The sequence below is a fragment of the Falco cherrug genome, chromosome 5 (assembly GCF_023634085.1).
Source record: "Falco cherrug isolate bFalChe1 chromosome 5, bFalChe1.pri, whole genome shotgun sequence".
In the NCBI taxonomy this organism is placed as follows: Eukaryota; Metazoa; Chordata; class Aves; order Falconiformes; family Falconidae; genus Falco; species Falco cherrug.
The window spans coordinates 30,254,831-30,277,968 of NC_073701.1; the positions used below are offsets into that span (position 1 = coordinate 30,254,831).

At 35.9% G+C, this 23,138-nt stretch overlaps 1 protein-coding gene across 1 annotated transcript in view; it reads right to left on the reverse strand.

Annotated features, from left to right (window-relative positions):
- Positions 1 to 1,047: 1,047 nt before the first annotated feature.
- IGF1 (insulin like growth factor 1) overlaps positions 1,048 to 23,138 on the reverse strand; it is a 56,545-nt gene continuing 34,454 nt past the window's right edge. Inside the window, exons 3-4 of the mRNA XM_005435048.4 lie at positions 17,623 to 17,804; positions 1,048 to 9,446 (exon numbers count right to left, since the gene is read on the reverse strand). Of these exons, the coding sequence (XP_005435105.1) occupies positions 9,387 to 9,446; positions 17,623 to 17,804 (242 nt within the window). The 3' untranslated portion in view covers positions 1,048 to 9,386. The remainder of the gene's footprint in view (positions 9,447 to 17,622; positions 17,805 to 23,138) is intronic.

The following is a 23,138-nucleotide window of genomic DNA, read 5'->3' on the forward strand; positions in this document are numbered from 1 at the left end:
TAGAAAGGTTATGGCAACTGTTGGAGTTTAGTGACTGAAAAAAGGCAAAAATTGCAGCCATCTAAGAGGGCCAAAATCTGCAAGGTGGCCTCAGTACCTGGCAAGTTATAGTAAAATACTTCCTGGAAGCTGTTTCCAAGCACTTGAAGGACTGGACGGCAAGTAGGAACAGTCAGCATAGATTTACCAAGGCATGATCATGCCTGATCAACCTGATTGTCTTAATATCACCCATGAAATTCGTGTTCTTACTGTCCACCCTTTCTCCAGCTCATTTAGGAAAAGGTTGAGCAGCATGGGTGCAAGAACAGATTGCAGCAGGATTTCACATACGGTGCCCCTTTGCTCTCAACTGGCCTGATATATCTTTTCTTCTTCCTAACCAGCAGTGTGCACATATGAAGGACTTCCCTCTCATTTCATGAGAGTTTAGTGTTTTTAAGAACATTGGATGAGGGACCTAATTTACAAGGATTTTGGAAATCCAAGATTACCCTGATGATCTTTGACTACATGCTTTGTCCTTTCTTCCAAAGGACTCCCAACAGAGCTCTGAGGCTTAACTTCACAACAACCATCTTCCCTTTCCTGCAAGATACCATATTTATAATACAAAATTTATTCACATACAGATCCTGAGGAATAAAATTGAGTGATAGAGCTGTAGGACATAGCAGTTTGTAGGTCCTTAAACGTCCCTTGGATATCTTTTGAAGAGTTCGTGTACATTAGCTGGTTCTCAAACAGCAAGGAGCTTTTGGGTGTATGACTGTATACCAGAGTTCAGATATCTTCATCTGTGAGTGAATGCAGTTTGTTCCCAGTTATTCATTGGTATTAATTTTATCTATAGGTTCCATAATTCCTTCTGCTGACAATTCCATTTTGTGAAGGCTCTTGAGCCACTAGTTAACTGTCCATGTCAGTCCTATCTTAGGAGTGAAGCTTGCTCATCCTGTTAAGGTATGTCCTGATTTTGGTGTATTCTGAGAATTGAAATTTATATGCCAGGGAAGAGAAAAGAAGAATGCAAATTACTGCAAAATCTATGTGGATGAGGAATTTTCAACACATTTTTTATTAACCATAATCCTTTATTAGACCTCACAGAGGTGTAAACTGTACATACAAATACATTAGAAAGATACCCTCTTAACAGTAATGCTTCACATTTTGGACCTGATACCAAGAGGGCTGCAAACATTTCAGTACATTCTACAAACCAAAGGGTGCATTATCCTTTATGTATACAGAATGACAAAGCCCTTTACTGAAATCAAAGTAGATAAAAGTAAAAATCAGTCAGCTACCTCTTCCAACCTTTACCTACCATAAATGCATATAAAAGCCTTTAAAAGCATGAATACACTATTATTTATGGAGCAAAGTTTACTGTTCTAGACAGCTTGTAGAGAGAGGGGAACAGAATGGTCAAGATGGCATTACATGAACTGCAAACTAGCAAAAACTCTTGATTTCTTTTTAATATTTGTACATATTAAGAGCTCTGTTTTTTTATTTATTGGTTGTTACTAGAAAAGCTTGTAAGTGCTAAATGGGGAGAATAGCGCAACAAAGACATTGTTGAGGTATTTGGGGGATTCTGCAACACAATGATGTTACATACACAGTATGAAATATTATTTGTCATCAAGTAGTGACATTGTATTATGAGTAAGCACAAGAAAATAAAAAAGAAAGAATAACTCCAGTTAGAACTTTAATAGAGAGTTTAAATGGTTTTTAGTGAGTGAACATTTAACACTTGTCACTGTTTGGTTATAATGACTTGAAATGTTAATAGTAGCATTATTCAGTAGTGAAATCAGAAATTCATGTATCCACATTCATGCTTGCATCATGGAAACCCCTGTCTTAGTCAGGATACCAACTGAAGTCCAACAGTGAAGAAAGGAAGAACAATTAATATTCCTATTGGAAAGGCTGTCCTTCTGGAAACCAAGTGCTATTGATCTCTTCATTTAGCACTTCTGGATGGCTTTGCAGATAATTTGGGAGGAGAGAAAGCTCATATATAATTTGATTATCAGCAGCAGGTTGTCCTGCTTCTTCTGCTTTAACTTTGTTTCCTAAAATCCTGAGGCTTGATAAATATGTTTAATATTCAACCCAAAGACTCCAAGGATTAAGAAACTATAAAACCAAACCATCACATTCTGATAAAAGCAACGTGAAGTATCAGACTACAGACAAAGCTGTTCAGAACATTATGAAATACCTGTATGCTTTCAGTGGAGCATTTTATGACTCATGTTTGATGAGACTTAGTTTAATCAGGCAACTATTACCATTATACATTTTTAACAATTGTTTTTTCATCTTGCACAGGATTTTTATAGAATTCAGTTGAACAAATTCCTTAGAAATGGTAATAAATGAAAAGGTATGATTTATATACTGTATCATGCAGTGTAACTGGCATGTGCTTTATTATATTCAAACTCATCTCAAGTGGGAATAATGAAAAGCATCATAACTCTTATGCAGTATTTATATCAATTTGATTTTAAATTCTAATCTTAAAAAAAAAAAAAAAGATAGAATTCATCCCTTGGCACAAAATAACAACATTGTACCTCTTTCATTGGTCGCACTTTAGTCTATTGGTCTTGGATGCTTTGTCAGGGTTAGGATTTTATATCTGTACTTAAACAGATAAATAGATTTGCCTGATGACAGCAAAGATGTGTTTTATGATTTAAAAATCAGGTCATTGTTAAAGTGGGCTTTTTCATACCATAAGCCAGGTTAATGCCAGTAAACCTGGAAGAGTGAAACATTAATTTGATTTTAAAATTTACAAAGTTAAATGTTTCACTACAAAATGTGAATGTAATTGAATGAGTTGTAAATATAGTTATCTGGTTAAACCTTTTTCTTTAACATGAGTACATGAAGCATGATCCTATTTATCAAGATAGAGTTCTTTTCGTTCTGCAGGTATTTTGTTGTTGCTTTAGAGGAATGAGATGATACTAATGAATGTAAAATACAGTAAGATGGAATGGTTTAGATTTAGTTAAAAAATGGTTCCTACCTTTCAAATGTGGGAAAAAAAAAAATCACCCAACCGTATTTGTGCTGTTTCTTAAGAACTTCAATCAGGTGTGAATATGTAAATATTGTAGGTGGGTGTATGTATGTTAAATTTCTGTCGGAAAGAATGTGTAGCAGCAGAAGTATATAGTTGATGATTTTTTTGAGTTTTGTGAGTCAAGCTGGCAAAATAAAAGTTACTGAAGAGCACAAAGAAATCAGACATTATTATAAATAATTTGGGATATAGGAATTTACAGTGCTAAGTCTTTTCCACTTCTGAAATAGTTGAGGGTGCTATAGAGAGGCATGAATTGTTCTTACAAAAACATCTAGTTGACAAATGAATAATTGAGTTGATATTATTAAATAACAGATATTTTCATTCTTCTCTCTTTATATGACACATTATTCTTACTTTGAAGGGATGCTTACACTTAAAAAATCTCACTTAACAGAAGTTGTCTGGAGAAGAATGAAATAAAAGAAAATTTTAAATCAATGTTTTCATAATAAGGCCATCAGAGTTAGGACTTTATATCTGTACTTAAACAGATAAATAGATTTGCCCGATGACAGCAAGGATGTGGTTTATGATTTAATAATCAGGTCATTTCTTCAGGTGTGAAAAACAAAGTCAGGATCTAACTTGTGACCCCCATATTATACAATGTTCTAAAATTACATTCCAATTGGATTATTGATATAACCCATGAGAAACAATGTGTAAAAAACAGGAAGTTCAAATTTTACTTGAGGGGAAAGAGAAGAAAAGCGTAATATACACATGCACACACACATGCACATACACACATTATAACATTATATATATATAGACACATATACATACATATGTCTCTATATATGTATATATCTATATATACATACACACACCCTTTATGCAACTAGTATAAGATTTCCTAATGTAAGCATCAGGGAGGTCCTTCTTGTTTTGGTCTCTGCCAGACTGGTATCTCTATACTGTACTATATGTAATCAAGTTTCAGATATTCCCATAACATTCTTCATGTAAAAAAATCAAAGATTTATATATATCATATACTGCGTGTTTGGACAGTTATAGTCCAGTAGAACATTCCAATGCTGTGAGAAGCAACATGTATAGTGTAGGATTACAATGAGTAAAAACTTAGTATTAATAACTTTTTTCCTTCTTTCAAGACAACTTTAATTTTGTTGCTTTACTTAATGCTACTTCCACACATGAATTGGATAATTAGTAATTTCATCAAGGCAAATTCTTTATCTTTTGTGGATTGTACCCAAAAGGAAAAAATCTTACTGACTTGAAAGCCTCATCTCTTCCTCCTTACCCCACCCCCGAAATCAACACAAAGTGAATCAAAACAAAACACACACACACACACCTCAAACAAACAGATAAACAATAAAATTATGTTGCATTAGTTTTTAACTAGGTTTGCTGGGGGGAGGGGGAGGGAGGAATGCATGTTGGTTTTAAATAGAAGTTTGTTGTTTGAAAGACTGGTTTGCACTGAACAGTATCCTTAAAAGAGGGACCAGTATAGGTTGAGTCCCCAAATAAATTATTACTATTCCTTTTCAGACTAAAAATAAAACATTTTAAATATATTGATTATACCTTCATCAGAACATAAGTATTCTATCTAGCCTATAGGTTCCAAGAATCTCTATTTGGGCTTAACTTACCATCATTTCAAAACAAAACAATGAAACGTGAAATTTTGCACATTAGGATAATCATAGTGACCACATAAAGTTAAAAAAAAATTCACAGACTGTTAGCCATATATTTCAACTTTTTCTCACAATTTGGAACTGGTGAGAATTAAAAATAGCATCAGTTTCATGTTAGGAATATTTATTTTTTCATTCCTTGTTAAAATCAGATGCATTTCTTTGTGCTTTCTTTTTGCAGAAGAATACTGACTTTTGTGGGGCACGCTGTGAGTGAGAAGGTAATCAGGTAAAAATAAAAATATGTGTCCAATGAAAATCTCGATCATATCATGCCACTGACTTTAAGCCAAATTCTACACTGATTTCAGGCTAGAGTGTGGCATAAAAATCTTTGGTATGATATAGAACTTGGATTAATCTGAGCAGTCCTTCAGTCATATCCATTGTTCCCTGACTTTAAACGCTTTTCTTCATCTGTATTTCTAACTTGGAGTGAAGATGCAGAATTGCATTTCAAGTCTATGAATTTTTGTGGCATTTTGACACATACCTGCCCCTTCTTCATCAATTTAAGGTTTCTTTGCCATTGCTGAGTGACAAAAAGTTGAAAAGTTATGGCTAGTTGTATTTCTATTTTAATAACCATACCTATATAATTGTCATTTTCATACATTAAAAAAATATTTATGCTTTCTTTTATATTTTAGTCAAGTACTTTCTTAAACAAAACAATAGCACCACTTTGGCATTGTTGGCCAAATCAGTAACAGGCAAAGCAAATATGCATACACTTTTCTAAACTTGGCTTATCATGCACTTGCTTGTTAAAATTGAAAGCGAAGAAGACACCATGCTTGGCCTAGAGACTTCATTAATCAACTTTAACTATTGATACTAAGTCAACAACCAGCTCATGGGGCAACTGAACATAGCTACTAGTTATGTATGGAATTCACTTCTGTAAAGAAAGTCTACTGCTAATTTACCCTTAAATCTTAAAAAAGGAATTGACACTGTAATCTGCCTTTGTCAAAGAGTGCCTACTTCAACGTATCTACAGGGACAGAACGCAATATCCCATTATCTGATTTTTCTTTTCTCTCTTGACTGAATGGTACAAATAAGCCTCATACAAGTCTGTCACACAAATGTAAGCGTAAGTCTGTAAGTACATTTTGAGCAGAATATGGAATTTATTCATTTTCCATTTAAAATCTTAATGATTAATTATGGTTACTATGGAGATGAGGCTCAGATTTTGCCACCTTAATGAAAGTTACATTAACTTCAGTGGGTTCAGATCTGCAGTCCTTTTTGAACTAACTGAAAATAATGAGGCTTAATTCGCACTTCAGTGACATTCTGTGTAATAAGTGTATTTTTATGTCTTTTCCAGAGTGCAAAAATCTGTGACTTCTTTCACATGATTTACATGATATGGAAGGATGAGGAGTAGGACTTTCTTTACACTTAAGTGATATATGAGAATCAATGGCATCCAGTGGAGCACTGTTCCTAAATATCTAGAGTGCTTTTGAAAATCCAGCTGAACCTTTCACTTTCTCTAATTAAATGTTTTTCAAGTCAGACTACTTTGTACTTTTGGGCAGGAGATGTTTTGCTTCATGCTTCAACTTCTTCTTTAAGTAGTGGGTTTATTAAGATTATTAAGCTAATGCAGCCCTTTATCTTTCACACTGACTGGTGTATCACGTGCTCCCTGCCATATGACTGGAGATTTCTTACACAAGTATGCACTTCCCATCCATGCATTTCTCACCTCTGCAGCGGTGGAGCTACTTTCCATTTTGTGATACCATTTATTCTGTAGTAAAGCAAACTGTTGCCTTTGAAGCTTGTAGCTATTAATTATTTATTGTAGTTTCTTTCAAGAATTGTTCTAATTTGTTTAGACAGATGTCAAGTTCTGATGTTAGATATTGCTGTTTATAAGTGACATTTTCTAATTATGATTTCTCAACAGGAGAAAAATGGTGGCATAAATGTAAGTGCATTAATCCAAAGATAAGACCAAACTTTGAATTCATTTACAAGAATTAAATAGCACAATGATGTTTGGTTATTCAGTTATGTTAGCAGTGCATCAGTAAAATGTTATCTACAAAGAAACTTGCCACCACAGGGATCTGCAAATTGCTGTTTGCGCTCACACCTTTCCTCCCGCCTCCCCTTAGAACTTCGGAGGAGACAGGGGACAAAAGAGTCATGGGGACATGAAATGGAAATATGTATTATGTCTGTGACGCCAAAATAATGGCTTATTCTTAGAACACATTTCAGAATTGTTAATGGCCATTGAAGCAAAAATGCTTCCCTCTGCATCCCCTCTGCCAAAAAGAGGCCTGTAAAAGCTGTGACAGATATCAGCATTGCTACCTCTGTTTATTGAATTGGTGGTAAATAATCCAGGCTAGTTTCCCCATCTGTTGCTCTGTACTTTCTTCCTTTTTCAACATAACTATCTCAGTCAGTGTCAGCTATGACATATTCTTTTTATTCGTTTACTGTTGTGCTTTTACATTGCATTGGCAGCCTATCGTGCATATAACCATGTGTCTCATAGAAAGCGGAGAGGTTAAAAAATTGCATAGGAATACATTGCACTTGGAGAAAATATGAAACCCAAATTTTCTATGGGAATAAAAGAGGAACTATAATAATGTGTTAGAATTTTAAGACCTACCTTTCCTGCCTGTTTCACAAGAAACTATTGAGGCACTGTACAATATGCAGCCTGCAGAGATTCTTCTCTTGTGTTTTAATCACTAGTTCAGTCATATACTGCCATGGACGTCGTAGGAGCTAAGGCAGATTAGAGCCTTTAAAAAGAGATACTTCCTTTACAGATCTAATCTAACATGTCCCTAATTCCTCCCTATTACAGTATTCTGCCTGACCTCTTTGGGGCTGACCAAGGAATACTTCATCCCTTGTCGGAGCTTACCACATGCAGGGTGATGGGGGGAAGAAGTCGAATGGAACCACGTTGCAGTTCTGGACAGGGTGGAGCAGTGCATTTTCCCCTGCCTTCACTTACCTCCTCTCACAGAGACATTTATTGCTCACCTTGGGACACTGTTGGCTACCTATCCCCCTTTACCACAGGGCCAATCTAGCACTGAGCTGATTTGCAAAAATGGAGCATAGTACACGGTGTTGTTCAAGGCAGAATCAGTGCAGTACCTATCAAGGTTAAATGGCTGAGGTTATGCAGAAATATGAAAGGTGATTGTAAGTAGCAGTTTGAAGGACATTATGGTTCATCTGTTCTCGAGTACTCTTTCTACACTGTAATTTGGTGATTAGATTAGCTTTTCTGATTTACAGAGAGATGCAGCAAGCTAATTAACAGTCAGTTTAATCTCATCTGATTCTAGAAGAATTAAAATGGCAGAGAACTTGAGTAACCCTGTTACCTTTGAACAGAATGCTGATATTTCAGAAAGATTTAGGCCCTGATGAGCTACCCTTTGAAATCACTTGAGGGCTATTTTTCAAATTGTCTTCCCCAGGTGTAGGCATCTATGAATTTGTGTTTCGTGCAACCATAAGTGAACACACCACCACTCAAACATCTAGAAGGAAGCAAGTATCTGAATTTTCTTTTGAAGATGTAGAAGTCATTTCCATGTTGGAATCCGAAGCCATTTTGGTTCATTTAAACTGAGTACTTTTAAAACTGTTTTGTTGTTTAATCTTTGGCTTGATCTTTCCATATTTGCTTTTTACCTATTACTGTTTTGGCCAGACCCTTTCATGTAACAAACTATAAAATAGCACCGTTGTACTATAAAACAGAGATTTTTACATACTGTTTGATATATGTGTATTATTGATATGCTAAATTTTACATACTGCATTATATGGAGGAAGAAGGAAGTTACCTATACTGTTGCAAAATAATTACCTGGAAGTATCATTAATGGTTTGAGAGCCTATGTATGCTTTAACTGCTTTTAAAAATCTTTTGTCTCACAAATTGCAATAAACTGCAACTTGGCAAGAGAAGGAAAAATAAAACTGTCTTTAAACAAATGCATCTATAACCCATATTCTGTCAGAATGCCACAGGTGGAATTAATGGATGTTTAAAACTCTGTATGTTACCTTACTGCTGCTGTTACTGGGAATGTCAAATGTGCAAATATGAAGGGGCAGACAAACAATGTTATCAGACACTGTAAAACAAACAGCCTGTTGCTTGTATAGAAGTGCAAATAAAAAAACCACCACTTAGACAAGGCTGATGAATGACTCCAGCAGCCAGTGTTCGTAGGTTAATTTAGTGCAATTGGATCCATCAAAGGCCCATAAATTTGTAGGCTTTTGAGGGGCACAGGACTTTAAGAGATTTTGTGCAGGACATTTAAAACAGGTTAACAGTAATATATCAACCACAGAATTTTTTATCTCTGGGCTGGTTAAAATGTTCTGTTCTCTAAAGACTTAATATTGGAATGTTTAGTTGCATTGTTCACTGGAAGAATGCCCATTGGTTGAGATTGCATCAAGCTTATTAAACCATAGGTTTTTTTAAGTTTTCCAATGTTTAACAAATAATTTATTTACAGCAAAGTATCCTGCAGATGGCACATTCATTCTTCATTCTTGTGGATGGCATGTTCTTACATTCTGTAGTTTCTGTTTCCTGTGTTCCCTCTACTTGTATTCTTCAAATGCACTTCCTGAAGGTGTAGAAAAAAAGATATTATTCCAGATAGGTTTTAATATGCTGTATGATCACAAAACTTGTATTAGTGTGAAAACAGTTATCCTGAATGCTGGAATTGCTAGAGTCCTTCTGTCAGTTCACAGAGAACTTAACTGTACAAAACTGATGTACATTAAATTCCTTGTTCTCCTAGGCATAAACACTTTGATTGCTCTCATTGTTGATCTTGGCAGAGGAAACATCTGCATACTGCAACCTGGATGGGCTTAGACATAAAGTAAGTACCAAAGATTTTCTTTCTTTCGGGACAAGGGCATTTATAAAAGCAGGGTGTATAGGGGCCAGGGAACTTCAGAGTTGTAACTGCAAGATTTATGGAGCCTCCTGGGCTTTGGTATCCAGTGGTCAGAGGTTTTCAAAATTGCTGAGTGGGACTCTGTTACCTACATTTTGCATAAATGGCATATTAGTTGTGTAAGGTTTTTGTTGGATAAGGCCTTTAGAAGGATAAAAAGTGTGGGTTCGCTGCAGGAGCTGCAGCCAAATAATTTGTATTTTCAAAAAGAGACAGCGGGATGTGCCAGGCAAATCAAGAGGGCTTTGGGATGAATAATGCCCTCAGTTCACTGTCGTTACATGCACAGCCTGTTTCTAGCAGCAGTGATGGGTGTGGTGTATATCTTTCAGTTTGATTTCCTGATTTTCGTTGCTGGTAAATGTTTGCTGGGCTCAAATCTTTGCACATTCTGTACCAGACTAGAGGCAGAATTTTTAAGTGACTCTCCATATTTATGATCCTCATCGTTCGTAGCTGACTGAATTTGTGTCTGTTGTCCTAAGGAAAGCCAAACATAAAAAATCTCCCTGAGAAAGGTGAAGCATGTGCCTGCAGCTCTACCACTGCATTCTCTGCTATTTAAGCCCTAAAAAAAAAAAGGAAATGTAATCACTAAAATTTAAAAAGTAATGAATTTTTTGCCTTTTTTTCTGATGGACAGAGAGAAAATGGAAGATGATTTGGTGCATTACAATAATATTTTATGTATTTTCATATATAAAATACTATTCTATATATAACTTTTCCATTTGCCTCCAGTATCTATTAAACAGAAAATAAATCTGAAACTGGCAAAGGATCACAGAACTTGAGCTCACATACAGCTTATTAATTTTCACTGGTTTTGGATTGGGTTCTGATGGATATGAGTTGAATTATTATTTTCAGAATATATAAAAAAAACCCCAAGCAGTACTAGTAATTGTTAAATTAATTATACCACCACCAATTAAGAACATTGACCAAACTAAGATTGCATCACTGAGAAGCCAACTTTGTTAATAGCAAAGTATTCAAAATGCAGAAATGGCTTTGCTAGGAATCTGCCATTCTAGACATTCTTAGTCTGAAATGCAATACTAAATGAGGAAGAAGAGATTATTCACTATTCCCATGATCAGTTCAGTAGGATAACTGGCTTGTCTTTTTCAAATTTTGCTAATACTGCTATAGAATAGTTTCCTTATCATGGATCAAATACAGAAACAGAAATGTCCACAGAATCCTACTTATCCCTATATTTAAATATTTTTTGCTGGTTTGTTGCCTGTTTCTTTTCCACTTTTAATAAAATACCTTTTCTGTCTTTAGTTTTCCCTAAGGTGAACCTTAGTTTTCACCTTGAACTACTCATTCTGGATGAGCCCTTCAGTTTTCACTGTTTTTCACTAAAATCATCATTGCAGCACTTCACAGGAGTCTGCCACTGTTAAGGAACCTGCCTTATGCTACAAATGCTTCTACTGCTAACAATGAACTAAGAAAACAGGAATTCCTTGACTCATCTGTCCTGTGGCTTTGTGGAGAGAAGAGTCCATGCTGAAACAGGTGTATTTGCTGGACTTGTGACCCTGTGGAGGACCTGCACTGGAGTGGTCTGTTCCTGAAGGACTGCACCCTGTGGATAGGACCTTGACTGGAGCAGTGTGTGGAGAACTGGAGCCCATAGGAAGGAATCACGTTGAGAAGTTCACGGAGAACTGTCTCCTGTGGGAGGTGCCTCATGCTGGAGCAGAGGAAGAGTGTGAGGAGGAAGAAGTGCCAGAAGCAATGTGTGATGAACTGACTGGAACCTCCATTCCCCATCCCCCTGTGCCGCTGGTGGAGAGGAGGTAGAGAAACTGGGGATTAAGTTATGCTTGGGAAGAAGGGAGGGTTGGGGGGAAGGTGGGAGTTTTTTCTGATTTGATCGTAATAAATGAAACTAATTTCCCCAAGTCGAGTGTCTTTTGCCCGTGACGGTACTTGGTGAGTGATATCCCTGTCCTTACCTCGACTCATGAGCCTTTTGTTATATTTTCTTTCCCTTGTACAGTTGAGGAGTGGAGTGATAGCATGGCTTTGGCGGGCACCTGGCATGCAGCCAGGGGGTCAAACCACCACATCCTCATGGCAACAAAATAAAATATCCTCCTCGGTGCTGCCCCTAGGTTCTCCTCTTTGAAAAGCATTTACCAGTGTACAGGAAAAATTATATGCTACATTTTATTTGCAAAAATGCATACATTCTTAAAGGCTGCACACTTGTGATCTATAAAATGGACAGTGAGAGCATTATTGTGAAGCAACAGCCATTTTGTATTGCAGTGGCTTTCAAAGCATACTTAGATTGAAAATTAACTGTATATTTCCCAAAGGAAAATACAAATACTCTCCACTGCTGCTGTGTCTGACTTTAAAATGGTTTTATCATCCAAGTAAAGCAAATAACAAGATGCAGCAGGGTTTCAGTTCTAGCTTTTAATACTGACCTGTAGATTGAAAAAGAGCTGTCATAATACACAGGCTAGCTTTGAAATTGAGAGAAGATGGCAGGTTACTTTTAAGACAGTTTCTCCTCTCAAATCAGCATTTTGATGAATAACTACAAAGCAGTGGCATTGGTGGTGGCAGCAGTAGCACGCATGCCAGAAGATGCTCTGACCCACACAACACAATTTTTCAAGTATGCAACGTTGAGACCATTGAAAAAAACCCCATGAATGTCTGAATCAGGTTCTCAGACCTGCATATATACCAGTATAGAAAAGCTTGCCTTATTTCCCAAGTCTTTAGAAAAATGTTAATTAAAATAGTTATCTGTGATGCTTGTTTCATTATCAGATCCACTGAGCTGATATTCAGGCCCAGACAAAGACAGTAAGCAGTGTAAGATGACAGATGCAAAACGTCAACTTTGCATAAGTCAGTTCCTGAACAGAGAAGCACAGACTTCTAACCTATCACTTTAAGCATGGATCTTTGGAGACAAGGCAGTGTTAACATAAGGATAGTGCTAGTAAAGGTCATTTAACTGAGATGGAAGGATATCAGGAAACATTTAACAGCATTCTTATCCTATTAGGAGGGACATTCAGACATCATATTGGCATTAAAAGATCTCATGCTTTATTGGTAATAAGTAGAAAGTCTAATGTTTGTAGTGACAGGCATGATATCTTAGCTATGAACTCTCTGGGGTCTCTTTGGGAGGTTTTTAGTTCTGGGGGCGGTATGATCAGTAAAATAACAAGGCTGGAAAGTAAGCAATGGGAGAAAATAATTTGCTGAAGAGGCCAGGTTCTTCTACATGTTACACTTAAAGGTTCCCTCATTGGCTTGGTAATGCGGCGTGGCTATAACAGAAATCACTGCCATTGTGTTTATTTTGGCTTGTAAATCTATCTGTGAGTTGATACTGAGCCAATTACAAAAGAACCTGCCAGTCTTAGAAAGATTAATGAGAAATAATCTAATAGTTTTCCTTTTTTTCTTAATGGTATCTTCTTAACTGAAAATATTAACATATTTTCTCTCTTTCTTACTCTTAGTAATTTATTGACATTTTGAAGATTAGATAAAACCTGAAAAGGATATTTGAGAGAATCTGCTTCCTATGGATACTTTGTTGATATATATATTTATGCATATTTTCCACATACAAGGCCTAAAGAAGGACTAAAAATCTATGGAAGAGCAGAATGCTATCAGTGTACACATCTGGTCCTTTTACTCAGACTGCAGGAGGGTGGCATGGCACTATGTTTTCTTGCTTTTCCTCTCTTTATTTACTGGATTTTAAAGTCAGCCTTATCAGTGTTCACATTCAATAATAATTCTCAAGGTACCTTGTAGCCTTAAATTGGTAAGAACTTTGTGCCACTTGTTCTGTGCCACTGCTTCAGTCAAAAAGGTCAAAGTCTTCCCTCATGTATACAATTATTGTCGAAATGGCTCAATTATTTCCTTGGATTTAGCAGAGAACAATTGTTTTTCAAAGTTCTATTCACTAGTTTTCCAAAATGCTGTTAAAACTTAATTCACTTAAGGGTAAACAGACTAAGCTTTTGTTAGCATTTCTCAGAAACAAATGAAAGAAAAGCTAGGTAGGACCACATACACTGAAGACAAAACTTCAATTCCTCTTCTTGCTCCTGTTTCCCAGTTTAAAACTCTAAACCTAACTTAGTGCAAAAATAGGTGAAACCTATTACTTTGCTTTCCAGCACAAATACTGAAAGTTTCTCTCTGTTCCTTACTCCTACCTTACTAGCTGATGTATTTGCTCATTAAATGGGATTTTAATCTGAAAGCAACGTCAACTATGATTATCATAGTTTTAGGTTAAAAAAATATGTTACTTGATCTGTAATATGCTTTCATTTCACAACTGTTCTCTTTGTTAAAAATTCAGGGACATCTTTCTTGGGTTTAGAAATGTTGACATATGATTAAGTTGTGTCCTTTTAAATAACCTCTGCTCATATACATAACTAACTGCAATTGAGGTAGAATTTGTTAATGGATTTGTATTATGCATTTGATCACTTCCTATTTTTTATCAGTTCTGGCAAGATGAATACCTATGTATCTCTCATTTTTTAACAGTAAGAATTCAACTGAGAGCTTTCAACAGGATATTCAAATAGCAAGCAAGTAAAAAAAAAACGGCTTTGGATGAGCACAACTGATGCGTGAGCAACAGATCCTGCAGGTTGGTTGGATTTCTTTTTTAATTTCATATTTATGAATCTGTGAACTATGCTGTGTGTATAATACCCCTAAATATATCATAACAATGTGTTATTTTTATTTTTGAGTAAAGGTCTTGGAACTGGAAAAATAATGGTCTTATAGAGAAAGAAATATTTGTTTGTTAGCTACAAACAAACAAAACTCCAAACGTAGAGTCTCTGTAGTTACATTAAAACTAGATCTTGATGTTAGCCTCATAGCAGCAAATAGGCATATTTGGGGTTCCCAGCCAACGTAAATCATTCAGTGCCTGGACTTCATCTTTTAGATTTGTGCGTGTACTGTAGCAACATTTGGTAATGTAATGACTAAGATGAACATTAACATAACCTAAACAAGAACAGCCCTGCTCCATTGCATTATTCTACCAAATTGTGCAGAGGAGGAATGATCTGCTCAAGGAATTGGAAAAGTAGACCACTTACTAAAACACTTAAATCAAAACCCAAATCCTGGATTTGTCGATTGAAAAGGTTATGAGGAGATGCCATGCCAAATAAAAACTACATTGAAAGTATGAAAGGCATAAGCAACTGATTGTATATGAAATCTGAGGGTAACTGTACATTTTATATGTTCCACTTAATCCTTCCTTAAATCCTGTATCTAAATAAGAAAATATTAAAGAGGTCATATATATTATCTTACTCACTTTATATGTGTAAGATATCTATCTCATATGTAACACATACTATTAAGACAGAAAAGTATTCTAAAGCAGAAAAAATCCTGCTCAACTGAAAAGTAATTTGACTTTACTATAATTATTTTTTTAATTAAAATCAGTGATATATCAACACTATGAATTAGCTAAATGCATTCATACTGGGGGAGCCTACCCAAAGAAAGTATGAACATAGGATTTTCTTTCTTAAACTCACGTACAGCTGACCGCAAAAAGAAAAAAGAAAGAAAAAGTAATTACATGAGAATATGTACCAAAGCTTTTACAAAGTGTTTTTCTTAATGAATTCTGTTTCCCTTCCCTGTATTTTCCTTTTATCTATCATAAATTTGAATGATAGTTTCTCCTACCCCTTCTATATTTTTGTTTTCTCAATCTGCTTTTCTCCATCCACAGATATTAATGAAAATTTCAGTTTATTTTCCCCATTAGATTTCTGTTATCATCAAGTTCCCATCAAAAAGCATTTATGATTTTTCTGCTTCTGTTCACCTCTGTCCTCCTTTCCACATACTTTTTCTTTAAAGGTGTTTTATCTCTAATATTAATTTTTCTCTAATTTTATTTTCTCTCAATTTTTCCTCAAAATCACATCAAAATGTGATGTGCTGTGGTTCATTCAGTTCCTCAATATTTCTCATCTTCCCAGCCTCTTTAATTCCCTCCCCTTTCTCCTTCTCTGTTCCTCGTTTTCCTTTTACTGCCCTTTTCACCTCTTGATTTTTTTCTCCTTTTCATTTCCTGGATGATTTCTTCTGCAGCTAGGTTCTCTGAATTACTACATACTCTCTCTAATTTTTTTCTTCTTCCAGTATCCCCTCTTGAACGCTACCTCCCCTGCTGCTGCAGAGAGATGCCTTTCTTCTGTCCCTTCCTCTTTGTCAGGAAAGTGTTTTCCTGCCTGTCTTTTGAACTGGGAAGAGGACAGCAGTCCTTAGCCCTCCAAGGAAAGTGATGTGGAGATCCACCAGAGAGCTGGCAGGTATTTTGTCTCTTTTTACTCAAAGTTACAGAATGTTTCACCTGTCACCTTAGCGACAAGTATGGGAAGGATCACACACATTACAGGCCATGCCTGTTCTTTTCTTTTCCTGCAAGCCTTAAATATATGTGTGCCCAGGGTCTTCTTGTCTATAGTTGAGCTCTACCTGAAGACGACTTCACTTCTTGTGTGTACCTTTTGAGATGTTTGCAGCTAAGGTGTTACTTCCCAGGAGGAATCATACAGCCACTACTTTAAAAGGTTGAAACCTCTTGAGGAAGAGGTGAAAGGATTCCATTCCATGGATTGACTTATGGGAAACAAATGGATGTTGGAATGATTACAATTGTTCTTTTCATAAAGACGATATTAAGGAAATTAGTATATAGTGCTGGTTTCCTGACTTCCTATGAAATCTTTGGATTTTATGCAGTTCCATTTCTTATAAGAAAAAAAATTCAGATAACTGCAGGAGCGGGGCCAACATATGTGTAGGACAGGCAGGGTCAACAGAAATAAAATATATCACTAGAGGCTTACAGCAGATGACAGATAACATGTAAAACAGATGTTCAGAACTCAAATTGGAAAGACAGTTGGATATTGAGCTTAATGGTAGCCTTTTCTAAGATGGGTTTTCTGAACTATGGGCTCTGCTGAGGAGAGATGAGATTTAATTACATATATGTACAGTATATCAAGTGTGACAGGAACAAAAATCTGGATACTCTGAACATAGTTGTGTCAGTGTATTCAGAGTGTCCACAACTATACAAATAATCCCAATGAATGTCAATATTGAAGTGCTTGGAGAACATACTTATTAAACATTAGATAGTTAAAATGAAGTATGTAATAATTGCAGTGACTATCCAGTTAATTTAGTTCTGATTGATAAATAAATAAAAAAAAGGCCAAGATAATGCAGAAAGAAAAAAAAAAATCATTTGTTCATGTACATGTGAAATGAATAGCAGAAGAGCTGTGTTTTCCCTCCGATCACTCACTCTACCTGTTCCTGACAAGGAAGGATGAGTGAGGAAGTTCTGGATAGATCAGTTGTTAAATATTCAGTGTTTAGTTTCTCTTTTGAAAGAAGCTTTAGGTGCTGTTTATGATTAGATGATGTGAGTACTTGTCATTTACTGCCCAGTAGCACGATAAAACCTCATAACTATTAACTTAGCAATTCCATGTTTTATTCAGTGTTCTAAGAGAGGAGATAGAACACACCATTTCCTACTTGCTTCCTACCACAGACACTATGTTCCAAAACTAAACCTCAGCATCCCTAGTACGCAGAACACACCAGTTGTTTGCTATGTTACCAGCCTTGATAGGATTTTCCTTTACTAAAAGGGGTAGGTCTTTTGTTTTGGGGGGGTGTGGGGGTGTTGTTTGTTTGTTTGGTTGGTTGTTTTGGTTTTCTTTCCCCCCCCAGCCTGGCCTACCTTTTGTGCTTTTGGCATATCAGTGTGGCGCTGAGCACGTACAGAGCGTGCAGATTTAGGTGGCTTTATTGGAGCACAATACATCTCCAGCCTCCTCAGGTCACAGCTCTGGAAGCAGCATTCATCCACTATTCCCTTGTGGTGTAAGCGTCTACTGCTGGATCCATACCCTGTAGGCTTACCTATTCAAAACACAAATGGAAAGTTTTTATGTTAGAAAGAAAATGCAAAGATCTCAGAAGCAATCACATTAATTTGCATTATTTTAACTGAATCAGCAATGACAGTTTTAGAGGCTGCCTGTGTGCATCTATTCTAAAACCCTGTTCTCAGATACAGCTTCGAAAGATATTCCTGGAAATGGCCAGCTTTGATCTCTGTCTATGGGTGGTTGCTATTTAAACATTTCAGCAAAATTATATCTTCTTACAAAAGTATTATTAAAAGATTTTCTTGAACTATCTTAGCATTAAAAATGGAAAGGGAGGAAGCTGAAATTTGGCATTTAGGAGCCTTGCAAAGAAAATTTGCCCTTTAGCTTTTGGATGAAAACAGATCATTGAACTGACTGAGGCAGCTGGTGTTTAAAGATCTAGATCACGCCTGTGTTGTAGGCAAGTATTTTTTAATGGAAAAGGCAACACTGAGCCACCATGTGAAGTCAGAGTGTGTTCCAAAGGGGAAATAAATACTGTATACCACTGCACAGGCTGTGAGATCTGCAAGCTCAAAAACTAGTGGGAAGCTGGAAGTGAGGTAACGCTGAAATGTAGCAAAAATAGGAAGATGGCTGATGGAACATATAAAACCAAAAGACTTTATATTCTATAGCTTTGCACAACGTAGAGAATGGGACTGAAGTAACATGGTCTTTCCTGTGTTTTGTGTTTGCACTGGGCATCTGTAGAAACTACTTGATTGGCAAATGTTTTGCATTTTTCACTCGGCTCCAGTGAAGGGTAATATTTTCACTCATAGAACTCTTGCACTCTTCTTTTTTTTTTTTTTTTCCTTTTTTCTGTGATTTATGATTCCTTTAGTAACTGTTGATTGCTGTGCTATACTATGCAAAGATTACGGACCCATTATTTCCTGGGCTTGTTTGTGTGCAGCACAGTTTGATATGCAGTTGCTTATTTACTACATCTATTTTTAAATTCTGGTAGAATTTGTTTTCAGACAGTAAAATTCTGAAAAGGTTAAATATTTTGTTTTGACATTTTCAGCATTAAATGTTTCCATTTACAGACTGATCCACATTAGTTAAGAACCAAAAAATATGGAAAAAAGGAAAGAAAATTGCACCAAGAGCCAAAAAGTGAAGTAACTCAATTCAGTCAGCTCTACCAATTCTTTTTCTTCCTTCTCCCCGCCCCCACCCCCACCCCCCTTCAGTTTTATCACTGAGACCAAAAATCTGTTATTCAGTTTGGCAGGAGTTTATGTTTTAAGAAAATTACTCAAGCTAGATAAAGGATAAGGGTATCAAAAAAGATGAAAATGCAGTTTCTCTTTGGGAAATGATTGCCTCTAATGCTTATACAGCAGGCAAATTATAGATTAATATTCATATACTTGTCCCGCGGTTCTCAATTTGAAGATACCGCTGCATTTTGCAATTCTCTATGATTAAAACATGTGTCCACTGATGAAGAACCCTTGAGACCTTAGTACATCCGTAAATGAAAAGACCTCTAGTGGTAAAGTATGTCTAACATTTTAGCCAGCAATAGTCAGCTAACAACTAACTATCCCTATGAGCTTTGTAAACCCAGACGATAGGCTTTTAAATGTCTTTTTTCCAGGAACTATAAATTAAACAAAAAGAAAAACATGCTTACTTAGTATATTGCAATCCACAGAGGGCCTCTATACTGTACATTGCCTGATAAATTATTTGTTTCATAAGACTAAACAGAACAGCAAGCCAGGAGTAGATTACAGTAATATTTTGATTTGTCTGTGTGCGTGTGTGTTGCTTTCTGTGTATCACTGAAAATTATTATAAATATTAAGACACAGTGTTTTGTTTTGGGTTTGTTGTTGTGGTTTTTTTTTCCCAGACTATTTTCACTCACTGAGTTATAATATAAAGTACAAGCTTTTCCCTGGAGATTTTTCTGAAGTCTGTTAAGCAGGTTGTCTTAGCCTCATATATTTAAAATTTAGCAGTCATGATAAAACATGGAGTGTCATTACTGTGCGGGATACCCAGAGCTGTTGCACACTTAGACTTGCTCCTATTATAAAACATGGAAGGATAAATTCTGTTACTAGCTATGCAGGTGTAACTCTTCCTAATAGATACAGCTGAACTGTAGGTACAAAAAGTTGATTAGGTAAGCTTAGCTTTCTTTTCTCAGTCTGCCAACTTCTCATAAGGAAACACACTCTAAAAGCTTCTGTTCCAGAATTTTCCTTTAAATGGTATTTCATATCAGCTAATCGGCATAGAGGTTTGGTTGATTCCCTGGTTATTGCTAATAGTAAAAATAGGGATGGACAGTTCATTAGCTAGTTTCATCTGGCTTATCATGTCCTTTCTACCCAGAAAAGAAGTAACCTAATTAAAAAAAAAAAATATCAATCCAATAGAAGATTTCAGGATCACTAATATTTTTCACTTAAGTATCTTAAAAATGTTAGTTCTTGACTAGATAATATTACCTCTAGGTGACAAAATTTAGAATCAGTAAGATGAAATGTGTTGGCCAGGAAATGCCATGAGTTAACAAGAGAATCTGATAAAAGAAATCTTCCTTCTGTGAGTAGAAAGACTATAAATGTCTAATGACTAATAGTGGCATTTTTATGGGTTTCACTGGTACATGACGGGGTTATAAAAGAAATAAATGAAATGTGAAGTTTGCAAGGTCTCGAAACTTTGATTCTTTGTTGTGATGCTTTGTTGTGATTAAGGCCAACGATGAACTTGTCGGTAGAGGTGATTTTTTGGGGGAAAATCTTTCATCTCCTCTTAACAATTAGTAGTTCTTTCCGATTTGTCTGTGTTAAGTGTGTACTTATACAACGTGGCTTGTATTTTCCCATTTTAAATTACATAATCTGATGTTTTCTTTCCTTAATTATTTTTTACTGAAGATATAAGATAAAACAGTGACATGCAATGGGTTGTATAGCGATCTACCAGTTTATCAGTATCATTTCTTGCACAAAATCTATGAATTTTTGATAAATACAGTCATTTCAACAGGAATACATTTTATTTTTCTTTGATGGTACATAAAGTAGAAGAACTAGAGTCATGTACGCTAACTTAACATCACTCATTTACTTGTGTATAAAGTCTTCCCAATAAATCAAGCAGGAAATTATACAGCGTTTTGTTACCTGGAATTTGTCAGTTCTGAGTTTTATCCTCATCTAGCTACTATTTTGCTGTGTGATTACATGGAAATTATATTATCCTTCAGTGTCTGAATTCAACCATTTATAAAGTTGATAAAATATTTTGAATAACTCACGAAGCATTGCCTGCCTTACATAGTAATCAGTAGCAACATTTTTCCTGCACTGTCATATGTGTAAACAGTTAATACAGATCCTGAATTCTGGAACCTTTCAGGCGAGTATCTCAGTGTATTTCAAAATTATTTTTACTGTAGCTAGACCAAAGACATCTATGACTTGTTTTTCTTTCTGAGGAAATAACAACTTTATGAAGGAGGATATAATATCTTATAGCTCTTTAAAAAAACAGTATGGTACATGTAACAATTTTGGAATGGAATCACTAACACATTAATGATGTGGTCAGCAATGAAACCTGACATTTATTTATAGGCTTAAACATTCATGTATTACATGGCATACTAAATGCTCGTGCTTCATAAAAAGATAACATTATTATTGTGAAGTAAAATGGTTTAATTTTTTTTCTTAAACCCCCCCAACTTTTCCCAAGGTTTTTGAAAGACATAAGCAATCAAGTATACTTAAAATTCATATGAAATAGAATAAAGTGCTGTACAACAGATAGAGCAAATAAATAGAAAAAGTAGGAAAAATTACTCCTCTTCAGTAATCATGATCCTTGACTCTACTTTTGAGAAGTGTCTGATGTTTAAGCTAACTTTAAATCAATAGATTTTAAATTGCTGCTGTCCTTTGACGTGCTGCAGTATACAAAGATGCCATCACAGACAAAGATGAGGTAAATTACAAGGAGATACTACCACTTCTACAGATATTATCAGTATTTGGCCCATCTTCTTCTGGAAGGACTGCAGGATCAGATGGTCCCAGTTCATCAAGTTACCAAAGTGTGCACTTAGATCCAGGCAATTGTTCATGTTCCTACACCCTCTGTTCGAATAAGGCATGTATTCAACAGCACATGCCTGAGTGCTTTCCTACATAGGGATTGATGTAACTAAGCACCTAAGTTAATTTCTAGACCAAAATCCATATTAGTAAACAAATGGCTGGTGGTTCTGCACATTTAATACCAGTGTTCTCTTTCTTTTTTTTTTTTTTTATGATATTGCCTTAAAATACTGACAGATCCTGCTGTGTCAGTATACTAGGCACCCATAGAGTTCTTTCTCATCTTTCTGACACAATTTGAGAGCTGCCTTCCAGCTGTTACGAAAAGTTCCATATAGTTACTCAACCTTCAAAGTGCTGCCTGTGGACATATAACAATCCTAGGCATTCCTTTTTGCTGATGTACACTGATTTCCTTGGAGGTTTCTTTCCTTTTTTGTCAGTTGCTAGCTAAAACGAGGTTTCATATCATGTAGGTCAAAGTTTACTTAATAGAATTTTTGGCTCTCAGTTAATCTACTGTACCAAATATGTGAATGTTTATTTCCATGTGCTATATAATATATATAAGCAGATATAAAGTGTAACCACACTGTTCTGAAGTCCCCTGAAAGCAGGCCAAGGTACAGTATTCCAGTAGTTAAACAGCTGGCTTCTGTACTAACAGCACTTCCCTTTAAATAACGCACAGTCAGTGGAGTAATTCAGTAGGGCTTGTTTACACTTGGTTTCTTTGTTCCCCCCTTTCCCTCTAAAATATCTCCCTGGTACTGCCATTGGTTCTGCTTTACTGACGGTTTCAATGTGAGAAGCGTTGGTGTAGGTGGACTATAGAAGTTTCAGTTGCCAAACTAATCAGCATTTTGTGGGGAATTATCATCTACTGCTGTAGCGTTAACATTAGAAATTACGTGAGAAATAGCCAGGAGAAACACAAAGCTAAGGTACCGTTTGCAGGACTCTAGGAAGAACTGGGGTAACGTGTCCTGGTGCTTTTATGTGACTCCCTATATCTGCTGTACATAGTGTCTCTTTTAGCCCCGCAGCAGAACCTGAGAATGCCAGTTAGACTGTAATTCAGAAAAATATCATAAATGTGAAAACAGTGAAATTATTCCTAACCAACCAGTACAGTCAATCTTCAGCTATAAATGCAGCTTTTAATGTGAAAGACTATTGACCAATGAGCATACTATAATCTTGTACTGAGAAGCTCAAAATGTTTCACA